The sequence below is a fragment of the Otolemur garnettii genome, unplaced genomic scaffold (genome assembly GCF_000181295.1).
Source record: "Otolemur garnettii isolate 467f Iridium unplaced genomic scaffold, OtoGar3 scaffold00021, whole genome shotgun sequence".
NCBI lineage: Eukaryota > Metazoa > Chordata > Mammalia > Primates > Galagidae > Otolemur > Otolemur garnettii.
Genome location: NW_003852416.1, coordinates 15,760,537 through 15,783,007, shown reverse-complemented (window position 1 = coordinate 15,783,007; position 22,471 = coordinate 15,760,537). Strand labels below are relative to the sequence as shown.

The 22,471-nt window shown below is 42.4% G+C and overlaps 1 protein-coding gene across 1 annotated transcript in view; it reads left to right on the top strand.

Annotated features, from left to right (window-relative positions):
* SORCS3 (sortilin related VPS10 domain containing receptor 3) overlaps positions 1-22,471 on the top strand; it is a 599,222-nt gene that overhangs the window by 173,665 nt on the left and 403,086 nt on the right. The window contains exon 2 of the mRNA XM_003787189.1: positions 14,070-14,137. Within this exon, the coding sequence (XP_003787237.1) occupies positions 14,070-14,137 (68 nt within the window). The remainder of the gene's footprint in view (positions 1-14,069; positions 14,138-22,471) is intronic.

Here is a 22,471-nt window from a genome sequence, read left to right as displayed (position 1 = left end):
CTTTCTTTGCTCACCTATATGAAGCAGCTCCTCATCTGTTCAGGTTTGATCTTGAGATCGTTGTAATTCAGTCACAACTTCAGACTCCATTTCTGATTCTAGTTCTCTTGCTGTTTCTACCACACCTGTAGGTACTTCCTCTACTGACATGCTCAACCCCTCAAAGTCATCCATATAGGTTGAAATCAACTTTCTCTATACTCCTGTCAATGTTGCTATTTTGACCTCCTACCATGAACCGTGTATGGTCTTAATGGCATCCGGAATGGTGAATCCTTTCCAGAAGATTCTGAATCTACTCTACCTAGGTCCATCAAAGGAATCACTATCTATGGCATCTATAGCCTTAAGAAATATATTTCTTAAATAAAAAGACATGAAAATGGAAAGCCCTTGATCTTTGGGCTACAGAATGGATATTGTGTTAGCAGGCATTAAAACAATGTTAATCTACTTGTCTATCTCTATTAGAGCTCTCAGTTGACTAGTTATATTTTTAGCAGAACTATTTTGAAAGGAATCTTACTTTCTTCTGTGTAGTAGGTCTTAACATGGGGCTTAAAATATTTAGTAAACTATGCTGTAAACAGATGTGTTGTCATCCAGACTTTGTTCTCCCACTTACAGGGCACAGGCAGAGTAGATCCATCATAATTCCTAAGGGCCCTAGGATTTTTGGAATGGTAAATGAACACTGGTTTCAACTTCAAGGCACAAGATGCATTAGCATCTAATAAGAGACTTAGTCTGTTCTTTGCAAGCTTTAAAACCAGGCATTGACTTCTCTCTAGCTGTGAAAATCCTAGATGATGTCTTCTTCCAATAGAAGGCTGTTTCCCTATTTTGAAAATCTGTCCTTTGGTATAGCCACTTTCACAGATTAACCTAGCTAGATCTTCTGGATCACTTGCTGCAGCTTCTCCATCAGCACTTGCTGCTTCACCATGCACTTTTGTGTTATAGATATGGCTTCTTTCTTCAAACCTCATGAACCAACCTCTACTAGCTTCAAACTTTTCATCTGCAGCTTCCTCACCTCTCTCAGCCTTTGTGGAATTTAAGAGAGTTAGTGCCTTCTTATGGATTATGCTTTGGCTTACTGGAATGCTGTGTCTGACTTGATCTTCTGTCCAGACCAATAAAACTTTCTCTTTATCAGCAATAAGGTTGTTTCATTTTCTTTTCACTCTCATGTTCACTGGAGTAGGACTTTTAATTGCCGTCAGCAGCTTTGCCTTTGCATTCACAACTTGACTGTTTGACCTAACTTTTGGCTTATCTCAGCTTACAACATACCTTTCTCACTAAGCTTAATCATTTCTAGCTTTTGATTCAAATTGAGAGATTCATGACTCTTCCTTTTGCTTGAACACTTAGAGGCCATTGTAGTGTTATCACTTGGCCTAATTTCAAAATTATTGTGTTTCAGGGAGTGAGATGGAGGATAACAGTTGGTGGAACAGTCAGAACATACACGTTTATCAATTCAGTTTAGTGTTTTATAGAGGCATGGTTTTTGGTACCCCAAAACAGTTACAATAGAAACATCAACATTCACTCATCACAGATCACCATAACAGATGTGTTTATGAGGAAAATGTTTGAAGTTTACTGTAAGATTTCCCAAATGCATCACAGAGACATGAAGTGAGCGCATGATGTTGAAAAAATGGCATCTGTAGACTTATTCAATGCAAGGCTGCCATGCACCTGCAATATGTCAAAACCACAATAGCTGTGAAGTGCAATGAATGAAACAGCAAATGAGGGATGCCTGTACCTTTGTTCTCTTGAGAAGTCCTTCAAGAATAACAGCTTTTTACCACTTAATCTGATCATATTTCAGATTACTTCTTTCTCTATTGTCCCTCCCTGCCCCTGTGTCTCTTTTCTCTTACCTTCTTGTAAACATTGTTAAAGTTCTTCACAAGCCACCTTGAACACTCCCCTCTGGAGAGGCTTGGCAGGCTAGCTTATCTATAAAAAAAAGCATCCTTGAAAAACAATGCTCCCAGAAAGAAGAGGGCTGAAGATTTCATTTTTTTTCTCATCTCTTAATGATCTCATGTAAGCCAGTCATCTTTTCTGAGGATGTCATGACCATCTCTGCTCAGACTCATCTTCTCTTGAATACTTCTGGCAACCCTTTTAATTCAACACCTGTGTTGTGTCTCTGTTGATTAATTGGCACCATGTCAAGGGAACATTTAATAATACTCTCATAATACAACAATGAGAGAAGCATTCCTGACCCGAAGGAACGTGGGGCTTAGAGGTGGACATACACATGCAAGTAGAAAGTTATTGCATGGTGAGTAGCAAAATTGGAACTATGCCTAACAAGTGTAGGGGAACAGGGATTAAGGGGAAACATCAGTGTTGGTGATGTTTTAGCTGTACCTGCAAAGGGAGAAGGAAAATATCAGGTTCGCTTTCAGAAGAGAGGGAAGGGAATGTGAAAGGTATGGGAGAATGGAATGGGGGGACTAGGAGGATTCGAGTGTGTCTAGAGTGTATTGGTTATTTTGGGAATGTGGCTCTAGAAGAGGTTTAAAATGTCATTTGGGGTTACACTGAGAAAGACCTCTGCCTACCATGAGCATCCTTTCCTCCCCTTCTGTTCATCTTTAACGTTGCGATTCTGCCTAAGATAATGCAACAACAAAGAGGAGGCTCCCACTGTCTTTCAAGGAAGAGATATACAACATTCCATTAACTGCTGTGATAGTAATTGCTTTTTTTTGAAGAAGTTGAAACCCATTTTATTTCTTTTTTATCTTATATTAATATGAGGGTACAAATTATGAGGTTATGTTGTTTTCAATTGTAAGGTAAAATTCAAGTTGTAGTTGGGCCCTTCACTCAAGAGTGTGAACACCCTTAAATTGTGCATATTAGGTGAGATCCTTACAATTGCCCTGCCTCCTCCCTCCCCTGCCCTTCCCTTCCTCTCCTTTCTTCTCTTCTCCCCTTCTCTCCCCTCCCCCCATCTTTCCTCCCCCTTCCCAGACTATATTTGTGTTTTAACATTCCTGTGATCTTGAAGTTGTTTTTATTATTGGTTTCATATAGTATTGAGTACATTGGATATATATTTTTCTATTTTTTTTTAAATTAAATTATAGCTGTGTACAGCAATCATGGGGTACCATGTGCTGGTTTTATATACAATATGAAATATTTTCATCAAACTGGTTAACATAGCCTTTATGGCATTTTCTTAGTTACTGTGTTAAGAAATTTTATTCCACACTTAGTAAATTTTACATGTATGCTTGTAGGATGCACCATTTTCCGTTCTTGAGATACTTTACTAAGAAGAATGTGTTTCAACTCCGTTTAAGTAAATCTGAAGGATGTAAAGTCTTCATCTTGTCTTATGGCCGAATAGTACTCCATGGTATACATGTGCTACAGTTTGTTAATCCATTCATGCTTGATGGGTATTTGGGTTGATTTTGTAGTCCTGAAATAATCTTGTGTGGATATTCTGCAACCTTGACAAGTTGCAAACTTAATCAACTCTAATATTCTTTACATAAGATAGGAGGAATGTGAAGGTAGGAGAAAGAACAATTTATGGGCATTCTCTCTCTTTCTACTTGCACACACCCACTTAAAACAGGCGAGGTAAAATGTGCTCAGTTGCAATTATTTCCATTCTGTTACTAGTCATGAGGCAGTTGACAGGTCAAGTTGACATTGTTCTTCAGCCACCCATTTCTTATTTCATTTGCCCTTAGCAAATGCCTCAGCTGTTGATTTTCACCTTGGCAGTGTGATATAGTGATTCCAACTTTCATTCTGAAGGACTTGAGTCCTTAATATTTCTACTTTTATTACTAGAGCCTTTCATTAACTTTTACTTTGGGACTTGAAAATAATAAGAGGACTTGAAATTAATAAGAGGCATAATGACAGTAAGAGATTTCAAACATTGTTCTCCATGTCCTCATTGAATAAGAGCGCCTCTATTTCCCCTTGGTAATAAGGACAAATCATCATCCCAGCTGATAAGGAGCACTTTTGTTACTTGTTGCATCAGCGATAGCACGAGAAGCTCAAAATGAATATTAGTTTCAGTTTCCAGAGCAATGGAACAGGTGTTTTTTCCTCCTGGTGACAGTTTTCTTTTTGGGAATCAGGACTTTTATACCCACATATTCCAAAGTTGTAGGGACATGAAGAAAATATTCTCTGATGGCTTACCAGGTATAATGATGAGAGGGACCACTCCCATTTTTGATCCTAGATTTTCAGACCTTTGTGTTTTGACTATTTATCGAACAAATCCACATTCTAGAAGAGAGCACCACAACTTCATAAGGGTGTTGGCTCCCAATTGGTGCTGTCATTGAGTCTTCAAAAGTCTCTTCAACTGCTGTCAGCCCAGTTGCTTCTGGGAGATCATGTTTGTGGTAAGAGTAGTGAATTCCACAGACATGCCCATTATTGCACTCCATTTGCTGGGAAATGAGTTTCTTTGTTAGAAGTAATGCAGTATAGGATACCATGACAGTGAATAAGGCATTCTGAAATTGAAAGATTTTGATTCTAGCATAATCACTGCAGGCAGGGAAAGCAATTCCAACAAGAAGAAATTGCTCCATGAGATGGGAAGGGTGCAGTGTAATCGACCTGCCACCAGGAGCGATGGTGAGATTTTTGTCTGGTTTCTGATATGGCAAGTTGGGAACTCAGCAGTGGTGATATCCACAGACTTAGTGAGGGGGAGTCCAGGTTGAGCTGGGAGAGCCTCCGTCTCTGCCACAATGACCACTGTATGCAGGAGCCTACAGAGCAACTGCAGGGGTGTCTTGGGGGGAAGAAGCTTAGTGGTCTCAACAGAAGATGCCATCTTGTCCCTTTGGTTGTTGAGCATCTTCTCTGTAGATGTAGTGAGCATTCACACAGGATGCAAATATCCACCGTGTCAATTCTGAGAGGCCCAAACAGGCTGGTTTTCTGCCTAGTTTTCCTGATCTTTAAATGCTGACCTCAGTCAGCTTTCAATCCTCATACATATCTCTCCCCATGCTCCCTGTCTCTTGGTGATTGAATGTGGTCTCATGTCTTACAATTCTATTTCATCACTGACAACTCCAAAACTGTTTTTTCTGGGGTAGACTCTCTTCCCTGTACTCCAGATTCATTTACCCAGCATGCTATTTGACTTTTCTGTTTGAATGTCTCTTAGGCATATCAAACTTAATATCCAAAGCTAAACTTTTAATCTTTTCCAAATCTTCTCCTATAGTCTTCATCTCATAAAATGACAAAGCTGTGCTGGTTAATTACAGTCTGATCCACACCATGTTCCCCTGGTTGATTACAGTAGACCCTTCACGCTTGTCCCCTCACAGCTTTTCTGAAATGAGTAGTAAGAGTGATTCGGTTAAAATGGAAGTGCTGTATTTAAAACCTCTGGTGGTTTCCCATCTCACTTGAGTCAGAACCAAAGTCTTTGTAGTTAGTCACAAGACCTGGTAAGATCTCAGCCTTCCAGTAGCTCCCTGACCTTATCTTTAGCTTCATTAACTTCTTACTGTCCCTGGAACATGCCAGGAGCACTCCTGCCTCACGTCTGTGCATTTTTTGTTTCCTCTGCCTCTGATGTTTCTTACTCAGGAAGCCAGGTGATGTCACCCCTCACCTCATTTAGGATTTTAGTGAGGTATCCATTTCTCATAGGCAGCCCTTTCCCAGGCTCCTTATTTTCATCCTCCCCAGGACCACACCTGTGTGTTAGCATTTTCTCTTAATTATTTCTCTTATTTCTTATTTTTTCTCTTATTTTCTGCTTCTTTTTTTTTTTTTAATCATAGCACTCATTGCTGTCTGGTTATTATACCATTTATGTAGTACCAATTTGTTTTTCTCCTCTGCTAGAATGTAAACTTAATGAGGGCAAAGAAGCTCATTATTTTTCTTCACTGCTGAATCCATAGTACTTGGCAGAAAGATTCCACATATATTAGTTTGGTGAATGAATGAAAAAATTATAAGGACCTGAAATAGACTGCAGTGCACTTCAAGTTGGTGTTTGTTTGTCATGGGTGAGATGAGGAAGGAATCAAACTAAGATCTTGAACTACAGTGTTGATGACACTCTCTTAAACTAGCCAGGGAAAGAGGTTCACAGTTTTCAAAATTCCATGCATTCCATACTGACAAGGTTGGTATCTCTTGTATTAATTCCTGGACCTGCCAACTAGATTACAGACTCAAGTTGGGCAGGGAGCACCATTTATATCATTCTTTTATATCACCATTTATATCACACCAGCAGGGGCTCAGACATTCTGGTGCTGTGGGTCAGTGGGTTCTGGACTATGGATATTCAGTTTCTGCTCCTTGGAAGGAGGCTGCTTTAGGTGGGAGGAAGATGCTAGGACTCACGAGACTATGCAGAGACCTAAAATATACCCTACAGTCATGTGAGGTGCATGCTTTAGCATCCTATAGTTGATGTTGCCATTGTTGATAACCCTGATAAAGAAGGCCAGTGTGTCCCTATAACCAATTGTCCAGAAGCAAAGAACTATCAGGTCAAAGGAGGACAGAGGTTGTAAGTAGTGAGGGGGCTCTGGAGGGTATGTGCAGAGAGCCTCATGGATTTAAAGGCACTATGATTTCAGGAAGGTTTAATGAACTAAAGTAATTTTCCTTCAGAGTAAAATTTTACAGGCATTAAAGGTCCTCACTTCAGTGAATATGCTCATGGGCCAGAGTGTCCCAGTGATTTATGAATTTGCAGATTACGCATTATCCTTTCAGAGGACAGGAATCCCCCCAGGGCATCTGCCTGCCCTCCCCAGCTGAGTGGAGGAGCCCGGTGAACACACTAACTTGGATTTGCAGCCTCCTGTATTACAGTTAGGTTTAGAATGGATAGGCATTTTTTAGAAGGAGCTTAGCAACTCCAGAATCTGAACCCCATCCACTAAATAATAGTAACCAGAAGCCCTTGTCTCCTGAGGAATATTCACCATACTAATAACTGATGTTTGCATAGAACAGCTGATGAAGCAGGTTGGCGGCCCTTATTTGATGTGCACTTCATGGGGGAAGTGCATGATTACCCCATTTCAGGGAAATGGAACTGATTCTCTGGGTCACGCAGGAACATGCTGCCAGGCTGGGTCCTGAGATCAGGATTCTGGTTCTAACGACTGTGTTCACTCCATGTGATCTTGCTAGATGACAGAGGGTTGGATCCCATAGGATGAGTGAATTCAGACCCAGGGATTTTCTGGTGGAATAGGAACTGAAACTTCAGAGTGTGGGTCCTACATCTCACAGGAAGGGGGATATGAAGAATGTAGCAAGTCCCCTCACCCCAACCCTGCCAGGGTCTTTGACTTCCTAGTTTGGATATAGATAATCCTGGAAGGCGTCAGGTTAAGAGGACTACTCATTTTGAGACGACAGGAACTATTTTGTTTGTTTTTGACCACTTTACCGCCAAGACTTTGACACTGTTCCTGCACAGAGCAGGGATAGATGAATGAAAGAGGGAAGGAGATGCAAGAAACAAAGGCCTTGGCTGCTGGCTCGTGTGCATCTGAAGCTGCTTGAGCATCTGGGGCGGCAGAAAGTGCTACGTGCTTGCGGACAGAAAACCAGAGGTAGATGCTGAACAGAGTGCCAACTGATTTCATAGAAGTACAGCCGTGTCCCTGTTGTCACCTTACTATGTAAGTCCCTTGTTTTACATCTACAGGTAGTTCCTCATTATAAATTAGTCTCTTATCATCACTACCCTCTTTGCTCTTGTAAAACTTTTTATCAATCCATAATTGATCATACCAAGTATGGTTCCTCTGTCTCATTCCTGCACCCATAGGTTGTCCTTTGTGCCTTCTTTCCCACCGTGGCACAGCTGTGCAGGGTCTCAGAGTGGCTCCTGCCTACCTTGTGTCACACCCTACGGGCCGCTGCTCTCCCTCCTTGCTGCTCTTAACTGGGACAGAGCCCCTTCCCCTGCCCTTTTCTATCTACATCTGTTCAGTTTAAAGAGAGAGAGAGAAAGCAAGCTGTCAAGCAAGCAAGCTCCCTATCAGTGGGTCCACATTCTTACCACGCTCTAAGGCCCAGCTCATGTAACCCCTCTTTCATGAAGACTTTGCTGATCATGTTTTCTGGATTTAATTGTTTCCTCATTCCAACTCTTACAGCACATTATTTGTAACTCTCTTACACAGATGTCATCTCATCCTTTCTTCTTTTTTTTTTTTTTTTCTTTTACAGTTTTTGACCAGGGTTGGGTTTGAACCCACCACCTCTGGTATGTGGGGCCAGTGCCCTACTCCTTTGAGCCACAGGCACCACCGTCTTATCCCTTCTTTTATTGTCAGATACAATCCATCCACAGGACCTCCCATGTGCCGGGCATCGTGCTAGGCACTGGGGATGCAGAGCTGAGTGACACCTGATGTCTGAACTCACAGAGGTCACAGTCTAACATACTGGGAGAAGTCAGATTAACCCAGTGTGACAATAGCTATGAGAGATATCTGAGCAGTGCTATTCAGAGAAGATGTCAGATGTCTATTTAAAATAAAGTTATATCTGCCTATGTGCATGATTTCATAAATATACTTTTAGGCTATATTTATATGTATAATACATATGTACAGACAGATTTCTCTATTATTCCATGTGTGTGCATGTGTGTATATAGCTTATAGTTACTCAGAAATTATTCCAATTTATTTTCATTTTTCCTACTGTCTAAAATCTCTCCAGGATTATAGCCAGTTAGGCTAAAAAGGTACTTACTTATTTGACAAAACTCATTTGGTAAGCTGGAGGTTCCCAACAATTTGTCTAATTCCTTTCTCATTACAGATCTCTGTTCTAGTTTCTTCTTCTGGCAACAAACAAAACACAGTTACCTTCATCTCTGGACCTTGAGTTGAGGAGGTGTCTTTCTAATTCATGCAAGATGTGCTCAGTAAATATTTGCACTTTAGTGAATGATAAGCTCCACGAGGGAAAGCCATGCCCATGGCCTTGCATGCCAGTGCAGGAGCTCCATAATCAGAGCAGAACACGCCTGGCAGGGGCAGGCAGGCTCGGCTGGGAATGCTGCCTCTTCCTCTTGCTGGTTGTGTGCCATGGGGGCATCTTGCTTAACCCTTGGGTCTCTGTTCCCTTTTCTCTAGAATGGGGACAATACGTAATACCTTCTCTGTCCCAAAGGTTTGCTGTGAGGACTGAGAATCACTAAGTGTAGTATTCAGCACATAATAGAGGTTCAATTAAAAGTAATGGGGTGTCCAATCTGTGCTGCATGCAGATTATGTGAGGATATTTTTGCTTATTTTTGGAGGTGGATATCACAAAATTATGCATAGACTTTTTTCTTTTCTTTCTTTCTTTCTTTTTTTTTTTTCAGCTTATCAGCTTGGATGAGCTGATGTGTTTATGTGTTTAATGTATGGCCCGAGACAACTCATCTTCTTCCAGTGTGATGCAGAGAAGCCAAAAGGTTGGACACTCCTGGGAGACCCTGTTTTTCCTTCTTTGAATTTGACCGCTCATTCTCATGGTGGGGCATCAGCTGGACAGTGTCAAGTCCCACTCTGTGGAGCTGGGCCCAGCCCTGTCCCATCCTGCCTGCCACCCTCTCATCTCCTCCCTCTGATCTGAGTGCCCACCCAGCAGTCTGGGGTAGATTAGGTGGGCTAGGTGGATGTGCTGTTTCTGATTTCAGCTTTTTTCATTGGTCATTTGCTCCTCCCTGGTGGCCTTTAAAAGCTTTGAGTGGAGGGAGACACCAGGCTGGGCAGGCTTTCTCATGTTCTTGGTTTTGTTTGCTTGGCCTAGAAATGTCTTCAACCTAAAGGTTACATTATCATCTTTTTACATTTCTATTAATTTTCTTCTGTGCTGGGCTCTAGGGGAAGGAAGCATCCAGCCCCTATTTCTCAGTGTTTTGACCTTTCCTTGGGGAGCACTAGTGTGGCCTTCCTGAGGGTCCTCTTCATATGTGTGTTGCTGCCTGCTCTGTTTGTAAGGTCACAGTCAATGTGAAGGAAGGACACTCTTTTAGGTCAAGGTCTTACCTTGTGGAATGGGTGGTGCTGTCACACCACAGCAGTGAGAGAAGAATCATAGTATGACAGTGTCTTTCTTAAAGTGTGGTCCTCTGGTCACCTCAAGATTTGTGAATTCTACTCAGGATCCACCAAGTCAATCTTGCTGAGGATGGGGCCAGAGAATCTGCCCAGTGACTGTTAGGCTTTAACTCCATTCATGGAGCAGATGAGCACTACCTTGGGGCATTTAGTCAAGGTCACACATTGCTGGGAATTAACCTAGAGTTATGCCCCCTTTCTGGGCCTTCATTTCCTCTTCCATAAAAAAAGAGGGCAGTGAACTATCTTAACAGCACCTTCTGCTCAAGTCTGGTTTACCACTTCACCATGTGAGCCTGTCTGGGAAGGAGACAGGTATGAACATGAGTCCCCCCTCAAGGTGTTCAGAATCTAGTTGAGAAGACAACACATGTAACATCCAGAAACCACCAAGACAGTATTTGACTAAAGTGGCCACTTATGTGACTCCGTTTTAAGCAAAATAGGACTCAGAGGAGAGAAAATGTTGGTGGCTGGGAGAAAGACTGTCCTGGGTGGCCACCTGAAGGAGGTGGGCTTTACACTGTTTCTGGAATAACAGGTGGGAAAGTGCAGATGGTAGTGAGAGCTGGACCCAGGCGGTCTGCAGCAATACAGGACAGAAGAAAGCAGAGGTGCAAGGATGGGTCTGACCTGCCTGTAGTGCTTTGAGAAACTCAGATTGCTTAAAGCAGAGGATGGTTTTTAAAAACTGGGAAAAAAGGTTGGCAGAGTATGCATGGAATAGACTGTGGAGTGCCTTCAGTGCCAGTCTGAGGAGTCCGGATTTTATCCTTTGGCAGAGGGAGCCAAGAAACTGCATGAATTAGGAGGTAAAATTGAAACCATCTACCGTGAAGGGAGAAATAATATTCATGGAGGTATTAAAGGATATGTTAGCCTGTATTCTCTAAGAAGCAGACGTGAAGATGAGGTTAGATGTCCAAGAAAAGTGGGAAAGTGCCTGTGAGAGAAAATTGAAAAGGAACTGAGATTGGGACAACACCTGGACTGAGATGCAAGTTATCCCCCCACTTTCACCCCCAGTGAAGGAGACAGAGAAGGAAGATAGGTTGGCTGGGAGCATCTCAGAGTGCAGTGAAGTTCTGTGGCAAGTTCAGCAACAAACGGCCTTTGTTACAGAATCTCAAAGTCAATGTCACCCATCAGAGGAGACCTATCCCATGGAAATAGGTCTACCTTAGCATCCCTGTTGCACTTAGCTACTGGTTGAGAACATCTCTTAGGAGGTGTGGACTTGGTGAGAAGGTAGTGATGGATTTCAAAGCACGAGAGCTAAGGTCCTTAGTCATTTACAATCCCTGTGGTGGATGATACGAAAGGCACATTCTCGTGACAGTTACGTAGGGGAAGGAAAAATTAATATGAGCTTAATAATATTCTTCTGTATGATTTATCTCCAGAATGTCTGAGTCTTTGCTGATGGTGCCTCTTCTATCTAGAGGGACTTCTCACCCTCCCTTTAACTAGTTTCTACTCTTCTTAAGTATTAGTTTGGATTTTACCTTCAGGAAGCTTTCCCTGATCTCCTTTATCCTCTCTCTGTATTTGGGGACTCAAAATCTCCAGCTTTGATAGGGAATTGCCTGATCATGTGTGTGTGTGTGGGGGGTTCTTCCCCAATAAACTGTGAGCTCCTACAAGGAAGAATTTGGATATTTTATTCCTGTATCCTTAGTGTGTAGCCCAGCGGCCAGACTATCATAGTCATTCAGTAGAGGACAGAACGAAGGAAGGATGGGAAAGATGGAGGGAAGGAGAGAAAGAAGGATCACGTCCCAAGGTTTGGTAAGGAAAAGGATTTTCCAGACCCAGTGGCTGGGAGATCTGCTAATGAAGTGGAACTCTTACCAGCAACATCTCGTTCTTCTCTTTATATGAATGTTGGACTTTTTGGAGATATGTCTCTGTAGGTTGATGCTGGGAAAAAATAAAGTGGTATGACTAGTTTCTGCAGAGCCCTACATGCTCCTTCTGATTCATTTTTTAGTAAATCTTAGTTTTGAGCTTATTTTTCCAGAATTTGGGATGGCCTGCACATAGAGTTCCATGCTTTTACATGGTGACCTTGAAAATGACTTTGCCAATAGAAGCAGGTCAGATGGAGGGAGGGAGAAGACTGCTGAGGGTGTGCCTGTGGGTGTCTGTTTGGGTATACTCTAAATATTCAGCGAACACAAATGATCTGGCACATTGGTGGACGTTTGGTTGGGAGGGATATGGACAAGTCCTTGGAATCAATAAATGAGGAAACCAGCCGTGAATGGAAGAGACAAGGACCACTGAGTGACTGTGGGGGCCAATTCTTTGCATAGTTTACTCAGTCCTTGCTGTTGTGCGTGGTTATAAGATAGGTAGCTTGGTAGACTCTACTATTCTACAAATAGCTATTTGATCAATAGTCATTGATATTTTCTACTGTTCTACAAATAGGCATGCTGCTGATGTGTGTTAGTGATACACATTCTCTGGTGTTGTATTATGGTAACAGGATAGGTAGTTTGGTAGATCCTGCTGTTCTATAAACATCTATGCTGTTGATGAGGTTTCTTGCCAAACTGCCATTCCTCATCACAGGACACATTTTGAGAGGAAACCTATGAGTCCTGTGGTAAGGGCCTCACAGAGTAAGGGCCATAGACTCTTTTGACCGATAATGGGGTCATATCCCTTGTCTTTAATTTTTTTCTTAGTTTACATTAGAAGAAATGGAAATGGGGCTGATTGACCCCATGGAGAGCTGGATGAGAATAAATTTTACAGTGGGCATTTTGTTGTTAGTTAAGTGCCATAAAAATGTTCCATGTAATGGCTGATTATTTTTCTTTAATCTTAAATGGGTACCTAGATTGGTAAAGTCCCATCTCTGTAGCAGAAATTCATTATCTTGGAGTGTTTAATAGTTGCTGTGAAAATGAACTAGAGGAAGTTAAACTGTGGAATGGGAAGGAGCTCAGAAAAGTGAAATGAGTTGTACATTAAATTTAGATAAACACAATTATGTGTAACTGGATTATCACGCGTGCAGGCAGGCGATGTATATTATGCACCTGCATTTTGATTAAAATCGATTCAGGTGCATGCGCTTAACATCCTTGTAGATGTGGAGTTGTGCCTAAGCCACTGTCCAGATGAATGAGGGAAGGCAGGGCAATGTTTGACACCTAGGTCTCCAGCTGGAGACGCATAAAGGCCATCCCAAGACCAGTCAGAAAACCACTAACTGGCCACTCCACCTCCATCACAAGTACAACTTCTTTCTTGTTTACTTAACTTTCACTGGAATCAAAGACTGGTCCTAGAGTCTGGTGGAGTTCAGCGATCTGCTTACTCCACGGTGGGGCAGATGCAGCACGGTCCATGGCAGGTGGAAGATCAGGGGATGAGAGGGGATGGACCTGCCTGTGTTTCAGGTATCTATGCCTGTTAGAGGTCCTATTTGTGGAAACAAAAATCTTTTTGAACTTTTTTTGTCAGCAGAAAGTATCAGGCCCAGGTTCTTATTATCCTTTTTGGTCCAATTCTGTAAATCAGAGTCATTACTGTATCAAAATCAAAAGCAAACCCATCATCTGACCTCTGGGTGGCCTTGGTGGTGAACAAAGCCAGCTGGCCCATGCCTGACCTTGAAGGACAGATGTGGGGAAACAACTGTTGATACCCAATTAATTCCTGTTGGCATGTTTTATTTCAAATACAAAGCACTGTCAGGATTAAAATAAATGTTACCAGTTATAGGGATGCATTAAATTAATAACTTTTCCCCACTTGCTTGATCCTATAATTCCCCTTAACTCAATGGATAAATACTAAGCCCTCCTCTGGGTGATATGAGATGTACTGTATATTGTTACACAAACTAAAGTAAGCTTCCTTTTTCTTTCCCTTTTGTTTCCCTCTTTTGTCCTCATCCCCAATCCCCTGCAGGTTATACTTATCCTGACCAAGCTGTATGACTTCAACCTGGGGAGTGTCACTGAGAGTTCACTCTGGAGGTAAGTGGATTAAGGATTCTTAAGAGCCGCTCTGACTGGGCTCCTGTGAGAAGTGCAGGCTAAACAGTTGGGAAGTATGGTTTGGAAGGAGCAGATGATCACCTGCCTCCTGGATGCCTGCCCAAAGGCCCCAGGTGGAACCAACGGCCCCTACCTGTGAATTCATCTACACTCTGCTTATCTCCTTTGTCACACACCCACCTTGATGCTCTTGTTGCTTCTGAATTCCTGCAATGTCTCATTCTACTTGAAGAAGGTGAGGTCTGGCAAGAGAGATTAACATGTCTTAAACCATGGGAGATCCTTGATGAGGGAGAGATTCTTGCCTTAGGTGTGAGTCTTGGACCAACCACTGTGTCTGGGTCTTTGCATCTAAAAGACCCTTGCATCTGTATGATGCTGTGGTTTTGAGAAGCTGTTGCCTATGGGAACAGATGCACATGGGTGCAAATACAGATTCAAGTCCACATGATGACTTTCGTGAGCTCTAGTCAGTCCTGCTTTGGTGGGCCTCCTTTCCCACAAATAATAGTTAAAAAGGCATATTTTACCACTGTATTGGTAGAAAGACAAATACATTAATATCATATATTAAAACACCTTTTTTAAGTCTAAAGGTTTATTCTTTTGATCTTAAAAGAAATGAAAATACTTCATGTGTGAGTCTGGGCTCTGCACCTCCTGTGCCTAGTGGAGGAGTCATTTCTGATGGCAGTGCTGGGGCACAGGGGACAAAGGAGAAGAGGGAAGTGGGCAAATTGAGTCAGAAAGGACTTTAATAAAGCCATGAAGCTGAGAGTTTCTCTGCACAGGGAACGCCCGTGTGTACATCTTTACAGGTGGCTCCTCGTATATCTGCTCAGATGTGCAGTCCCACAGGGCAATAGCAAGTGTGTTCATCCACCTCTGTGCTTTTGTCCATGAAACCTTAGGGGTTGTGCATTTTATCCCATTTACCTTGTCACTTGTGAACACTGGGGAGGAGGCTATCATAGCCTTTCATCTGACTATGTCATCATCCAAGAGCCCTGTCCTGAAGGTTTCAGGGGTTTGGGGGCAGAGGGGTTCCAGGGTATCTAATGCTTCTTCACCTGACCTCTCTGCCTGCAATGAACAAGCCAATCTTGTCTCTAGGGAAGAGAGAGCAGTCATAGCATCTATTAAATATTTAGGGGTTAATTGCTCCTATCAACCGAGGCCTGCCTCCCCTTGCACAAGATGTCTAAAACCTAATTTTGCTGCTCAGTGAAAATTGGCAGAGGTATAAGTAACCAGGGTGCCTCTGACAGATCAAAGCGTGACTATTTCCACTCAGGCTGTACTTCCTGGGGAATTAGAGCCTCAGAAACCTTCCTTCAAGCCCAAGCATAGTTGATGCTGTGTGATACTTTAAGCCTCACTCCTTTGCTGTCTGCTTGGTCAAATCATGAAACAAGGGAGAAAATCTTGTTCTTATATTGGAAAATAGCTATGCCGGGCATCTCATGTCTCAGAAAAGGCTTGGCTATTCTAGGAGCAGGCCAGGCAAGCCCAGAAACCTAGGCCAGTGAGTTAAATAAAGGGTATGCCCCACGACAGCAGTGGCCAGTACATTCACTGCCATTCAGTACACAGCCTGGTGTCTCTAACAGTACCCTGATGTACAGTTGCCAGGATTCGAGTCCACGTTTGCCCACCGATGAACTCTGTAACTTGGGGCACTTTTATTTAACCTCTCTGTTTTAATTTCCTAGAGATGATGGCTTAAAACAGCAGAAGTGTATTGTCTTTCAATTCTGGAGTCCAGTAGTTTGAAATCAAGGCATCTCCAGGTTGCACTCCCTCTGGAGGCTCTAGGGTCCATCTGGATAAACCAGGATGACCTCATCTTGAGACTCTTAACATAATGGCATCTGCAAAAACCCTTTGGTCCAAATTAGCTTCCATTATAGATTTGGGGGTTAGGCTGTAGACGTGTCTTTTTCAGGGTTCCACCATTTAATCAATTCCCTCTCATTTTCCCTGGGAGCGGCACAGAAGGCACCTTTGCTGTAACCACATCTCCTTCTTGTTCCTCAAACACACCAGCCACACTTTTCCCTGGAGAATTTACCCTCAGCTGGTCCCTCTTTCTACCGCCCCAGGGGTGCGCCCGCCGTGGAGGCCTCATTTTCTCCCCCTCTTTCTCACAGGTCACACCTAATCTGTGAGGCCTTTCTTCAGATTCGATACCTCATCCCTTGGCTGCGTCTCCCCTCTCAGTGCTTCCCACTGCCTGGCATGCTAAATGTTTACTTATTGATTTATTTACTGTCTACCAACACCCACTAACGTCTGAGATTGTATCAAGAGGGAATATGTATTTTTTCATTTTAATGCAGTGCTGTATTCTCAGCACCTAGAAGAGTATTTAGCACACAAGCGGTGTTTAATAAATGTTTGCTTAATGAATAAATTAATGAACGGGTTGTAAGGATTAAATAAAATAAATGTAAAAACACGTAGGCAGTGGCTCACGTGTAGGAAGTGCTTACTTAATTGTAATTATTAATGATTATTACAACCCTGTGTGCTTGTGTAGAGTTTTTCCTCCATTATCGACTTTGTGTTTAAGGAGCCATCGCTGCAAAGGTCTGTGTGAGTGAAGCTGTAGGGCACCCAGTGTGTGTGTTCTTTGTTTTCTGGGAACTAGCGGAGCTCTCTGAGGATGAAGTCTGGAGTTTAGGAAGGGAAGCGGAGAGCTATTTAGTATATTGTCCCTTGTGCCTGTTGGGGGAAATTGGAATATCAACTTTTACCTAGTTGAAGACATTATTAAATAAAGATATTCTCTGAGATAGGTGCTGGAATGATGGGAGGAATGCAGTTTGGCTTATGACAAGTGGAAAAATGTCCTTACTGCAGGGCAAAGTTCAGAAAAGCCTAGTCTTCAGGAGGGAAGGGAGCCAAGCCCGAGGCAGAGGGGGCAGCTGAGGGCTGGGTCAGGGTGGGGAGACTGTGGGGACATGCATGGGTCACAGAAGGGGCCCAAACAAAGGGGGTTGCTCAGGGTGTAGTTTACAGATAACAGGTCCTATATGGTTAACCATTTGGGGATTAGGAAAGCTGGTGTATATTATGGGCTTTCCCTCTGAATCAATCTCATATATGAATGTATTTTCGCGTTAGGTTTCAGGGGGTTTATGGAACTGATAAAGCCTGGCTTATAAACCCCTGGATAAAGTGTGACTGATGGAAGGGACTGCTCCTAAGCTCTGTGGGGCTTTCCCAGCTTGCGGGGGCCTGGCAGGGAGCCTTCTAACTTCTTACCATCTCCCCTACTCATCCCCTGAAGATCTGAATCTCCTACCTTCTTTCCCTGTTCTGATAATGATGATGTCTTTTACAGTTAGAGCCTGGAGCAGTATGATTTCCCTTCCTAATATAGTGTGCAGAGAAAAGAAACTGAATAAAACATGCACGCTTTCAAATTCATGATTTGGCCCAACATGCTTAACCAAGGTGAAATTGAATTTGGTGATTCTTCTTCAATGTTTTGTACAATGGAGAAGCCTGGGGCAGCAGCTGTCATGACAAGATGACACCCCCTGCCAGGTTATAGTGCAATATAATTATTTGCCTCATTGCATTAATAATTCAGAGCCCATCGACTTCTAAATAGACAGAAGACTGTTTAAAAGTGTTAAGTCGTGCAGTGGTGTCTGGTACTCTTGCGACATTCTTTCTGGGGCTCTGTGGTGCTATTATACAGGTGATGGCCAAAGTTCTTTCTTCACCAATACCAAGATGGCAGTATAAATTTGTCATTTAGCATCTCCATCTGTGGGACCCTTGGCCAAAGAACATGTTGCATAATAGGATTTCAAGTTTAGAGAATGAGTGTGGTGGGGACTGACTTTTCTTAAAGACCCAGGGCCTTCCCTGAGTAACCTGGGTGATAGACTGAGTTTAGGAACACTCCCTTGCTCCCTGGATCTGACACTCCATCTCCAGTATCGTAAGTCCACCCTTCAAAATGGAAACCACAGCAGATAGAACCTTTGTTTCTCCTCCATTCTCACCAAAAATAGGCCATTTCTAGGCACTTGCAGGCACTGTGGACTCAGAAGGAGATCACTCTTGCTCATTTCCATGAGGTCTGCATGTGGTACATGCCTTGGTGCCATCTTTATGCCACTCTGCATGTATGAGTACGTGTATCTCTGACTCATTTGGGGCAATCATGGTCCTAGATTAGCAAGGAAGAATGTTGCTTTCTCTGAAAGTGGAGACCCTAGAGAAGATCAATTGAGCCACTGCTTGAAGTTGTTAAGGTTTTAGTTTTGAACATAAGTCATGGCCAGAATTTGTGTTTGTGATTGGCAAAACACTTTGTCGGCTCAGTTCTATGTGTCTTCAACATAAGCTCTTAGACTAATACACAAACACATTACTATTTACTCTGTCTCATAAAGGTTTAAAGTACTCCTTTCTGGAGGGATATGAGCTAGCAAACAATGTCAAATTTCCATCAGTCCATCCCAAACATTACTTTCCAGCAAAGGAAGGTCCCTTACTGGTCAGCTTCAGATCAAAACATAGTAGCAGAGGAACTGCAGATGTGAAGTCTCCACAGGTGTGAGATCTTTGTAGGTGTGAGGTCTCATAGATGTGAGGTCTCTACAGATATGAGGTCTCCATAGGTGTGAGATCTCTGCAGGTATGAGGTCTCTATAGGAATGAGGTTCTCCATAAGTCTGAGATCTTGGTAGGTGTGAAGTCTCCATAGGTCTGAGGTCTCCAGGGGTGTAAGGTCTCTGCAGGTGTGAGGTCTCCACAGGTGAGAGGTCTCTGCAGGTGTGAGGTCTCCATAGGTATGAGATTTCTGTAGGTGTGAGGTCTCCATAGGTGTGGGGTCTCCATGGCAGCTTTCCTCTGGTGAGAGGTCACCATAGGTGTGAGGTCTCTGCAGGTGTGAGATCTCCATGGTAGCTTTCTTCTGATGATTAAATTGAGGTCCTCACAGGGCTAAATGAACTTGTGGTTGTCTAGGCACAAGAGGAAAAAGGAATCCTTTTAGAAGAATTGGTCCCCTTTATTGATTGGACCTTGGTTCTTCACCTCTGTCCTCTTTAGCTTTGTTTCATTGACCCTGAGCCTCACAGCACAGGAGAGACACTGTGCTTTTAGACAAGCAAAAAGACTGCAGGGCCATTCTTTCGGTATGCCTGGCCTCAGGACTATAGATTACAGTGGTTTCAGACCAGAGGGTTCCTGATTAAGGTATTTATGGAGTGTGTTAATCCCCAACTACATCCTGCTGCCCCTCCACCCTGGGTTTGATGCCCCTCTGTTGCTCACACTACATTCATGATTTCTTATCAACCCACGAGCCTCTCAAGGGCAAGGTCTGTGTGCCTCAGTTGTCTGTGATCTGCAGTGTCTAGCCCTTCAGCTACCTTAGTAAGGATTCAGAGTAAGGGTTTAGAGACAAGACAAACGTTTCCAGCAGCCCCAACCCAATGTCAGCACCAGCCCTTTCTTACCCCAGCCCTGTCCTTATATTGAGTTGTCTCAGTCTCTTGACAGGAATCCCGTTTCATTTTTATCTGCTTCACAAGCTGTTATCTGGACCATTTATTTCTTCTCTAATTGTCCTGTCAGTGACCTTTTTTAGGGAAGCTGCTTTTTTTTTTAAAATAGAAAATGGAGACCTTTTGCATTTATTAATTTTTTGTTTGCCAAGAAAACCCTGATAATAATTGCTAAGACTTCCCAGAAGTTATTAGTTTACAAATTTTAATGACACTCATGATTTATTTATGTGCTTCCCTCCCTCTACAGCTGCTTACCCCAATTCCTTAGTGGAATTCCTGCTGAATCTGAGTGAGTTAGTAGAAACAGAACTGCGGATTGGAATGACATTTTTTGGCTAGGCTATTAATTAAAAGCTTTCCATCCCATCCACTAGTCTCTTCATGTGTGAGGTCTCGAAGGCTGGCCTGATATAGGCTGTGAAATCCCACCTCTAGCACCAGGACCTTCTCTTATTTGCCTCCAGGGGTAATAAATCTGGTGGAAACTCCTGAATGGGTCATTAGCATTCAGTGGAATAGATATTAATTGAGGATCCATATGTAAACAGCCCTATGCTCATTGTGGGGAGATGCAGAGTATGTGATGATTACTGTTCAGTTCATTTGGAAGATCAGATTAATGTACACTGGAAACGTGACAGCAGGCATATGTAGGAATATATATGAAGTGCAATGCCTTTTACAAGCAGTGGCCCTGCTCTGGAAATACTTATATTTTTATTATTATCACCCTGCCTCATTCCATAAAAAATGCAAAACAATTTTTGGAATGAATCAGAGAAGAGATCAATATGGCACATTTATTTTGTTTTGCTTTTTAATACAACACTTCCTATTTCTCCATGAGGATGTGAGCCTCTTAAGGGGAGAGACTATTTCATATACTAATGGTTGCCATAGTTCTCAGAGACACCTGGTGACAGATGGGACTGCATGTGTCTAATGCATAAGGGGAGTCCTGGAGTCAGTTGCCTGTGTGTGAGTGCAGCTCGACAGCTGACTGACTGCTCCTTGAGCAGTGCTTGAATCTCTCTGGGCCTCAGTTTACTAATCCATATAATAAAGTGATGAAAGGCCCATCTCATAGAGGTTTATGAGGATTTAGTGAGATGATGCATGGAATGCAAAATGTTGATACTCTAGTCAGTACTTAATAAAATGATGATTATTTGATCATATACCTCTATGCTCTTAGCATAGCAGCTCTAACCAGGCTCCAGAAGACAACTGTGATGCTGTCTTTAGGAGGGTGGGGTGCAGAATACATCTAGACTTCTAGGCACATAATGCCTTGAAACAATTTATTTCTGCTTGAGAATAATCCTACATCTTCTCCTTTATGTACTCATCTGTGTTTGATGAAAGGTGAAGGTTAATGTATTTCCTGGTTTTTATATACCAGGTGATGGTGATGACATTGCAGCAGCTGATACTGACTCTGGGTATAGGATGCAAAATACAATCTGATTTTCAATTTCCTCAGCATAGTGTTATGTTAACTCATCCTTTACTGGTCTTTTTTTGTCATACAGCTTTTGGGATATATAAGCCCCTTGAACAAGAGCTTTGTTACCTCCCAATTAACTAACATGGAAGGCAGGGTGGGGCCATGCATGTTTATCAGACTTGGTGTATCCTCAGAATTACTTGAGGAATATGTAAAAATTCTAGATTTCTGAGCACTCTCCAAAAGACTGTGATTTAGTAAGGCTAGGTACTACTCAGAAATTTATAATGTTGACAGCTCTCTGGTTGATTCTGACCTCAGGTAGGATTGGGGACAATGAACTTAGAGGAAACTTGGGTCCTGGGTCCATTTCTATTATTAATTAGCTTATGCATCCATCCTTCTGGTTTCTTATAAATACAGATATTATATGAAATGATTTCACAGATCTCTTTCTCCTGGGAGTCCATAGTCTCTCCCAGCCTGGGAAGTCAAACCAGAAACACACACAGGATTTATGATGCCCAATAGGTACCTTTTCTGAGCTAACAACACTGATCCAGAGTACAGCCACTCTCCTTAAAAACATCTGGTGGGGAAGTTGTAATCCAAGTGTCAATAAAATCACATCCTCTGCTAACTTGCTGTTCCCTGACGGATGTTATCCAGTTGGCAGGCATTAGCCAGAACACCTGTCCAAACTACTTAGTTTAAATTCATTAAACATCATGCAATCTATGAAAGTCTTTGTTCTGAAAAGAAAAAAAGAACTATAATGAGAAATGAGGTTGCTCTAAATATTGGGCTGTCAGACATCTTACTTTGCTAGAGAAATGGAGAAAGGAGGATACAAGAGAAGCAGATCTGGATTACAGAATTAATGTTTTCCTATTTATTATGAGAAAGAGGAATTCTTTTTATGGCCTGATTTTTTTCTTTCTTCCACTAGGCAGGACCACAACATGCATAAATCTTGATTTGTTGTCCAGTGGCTGAGAGAATGTAAGACTTTTGTATGGGTTGTGTCTGTTGATTGTTATTTTATGTCGTTTTTCCTTTTCCCCAAATGCGGTGCCATTTTACCACAATCGTAAATAACCCTACCATTTGGAGAAAGGGTGTGAAATGCCTCCCATCCTTTCCCACAGCCTGAGCTCCCTCTCCTTTTCTTGGCAGTGGACTCGTTAGTGCTCTAATGATGCTAATAAGTGAACAGGTTCAGATAGTCCCTTCTAAAATAACATTTATAAATGGATACATTTCCCTACTCTCCAAGGTAGACCTTAATTTATTTCCCTGCCAGATGTCTATGTGTGTAAAACTATGATAGGT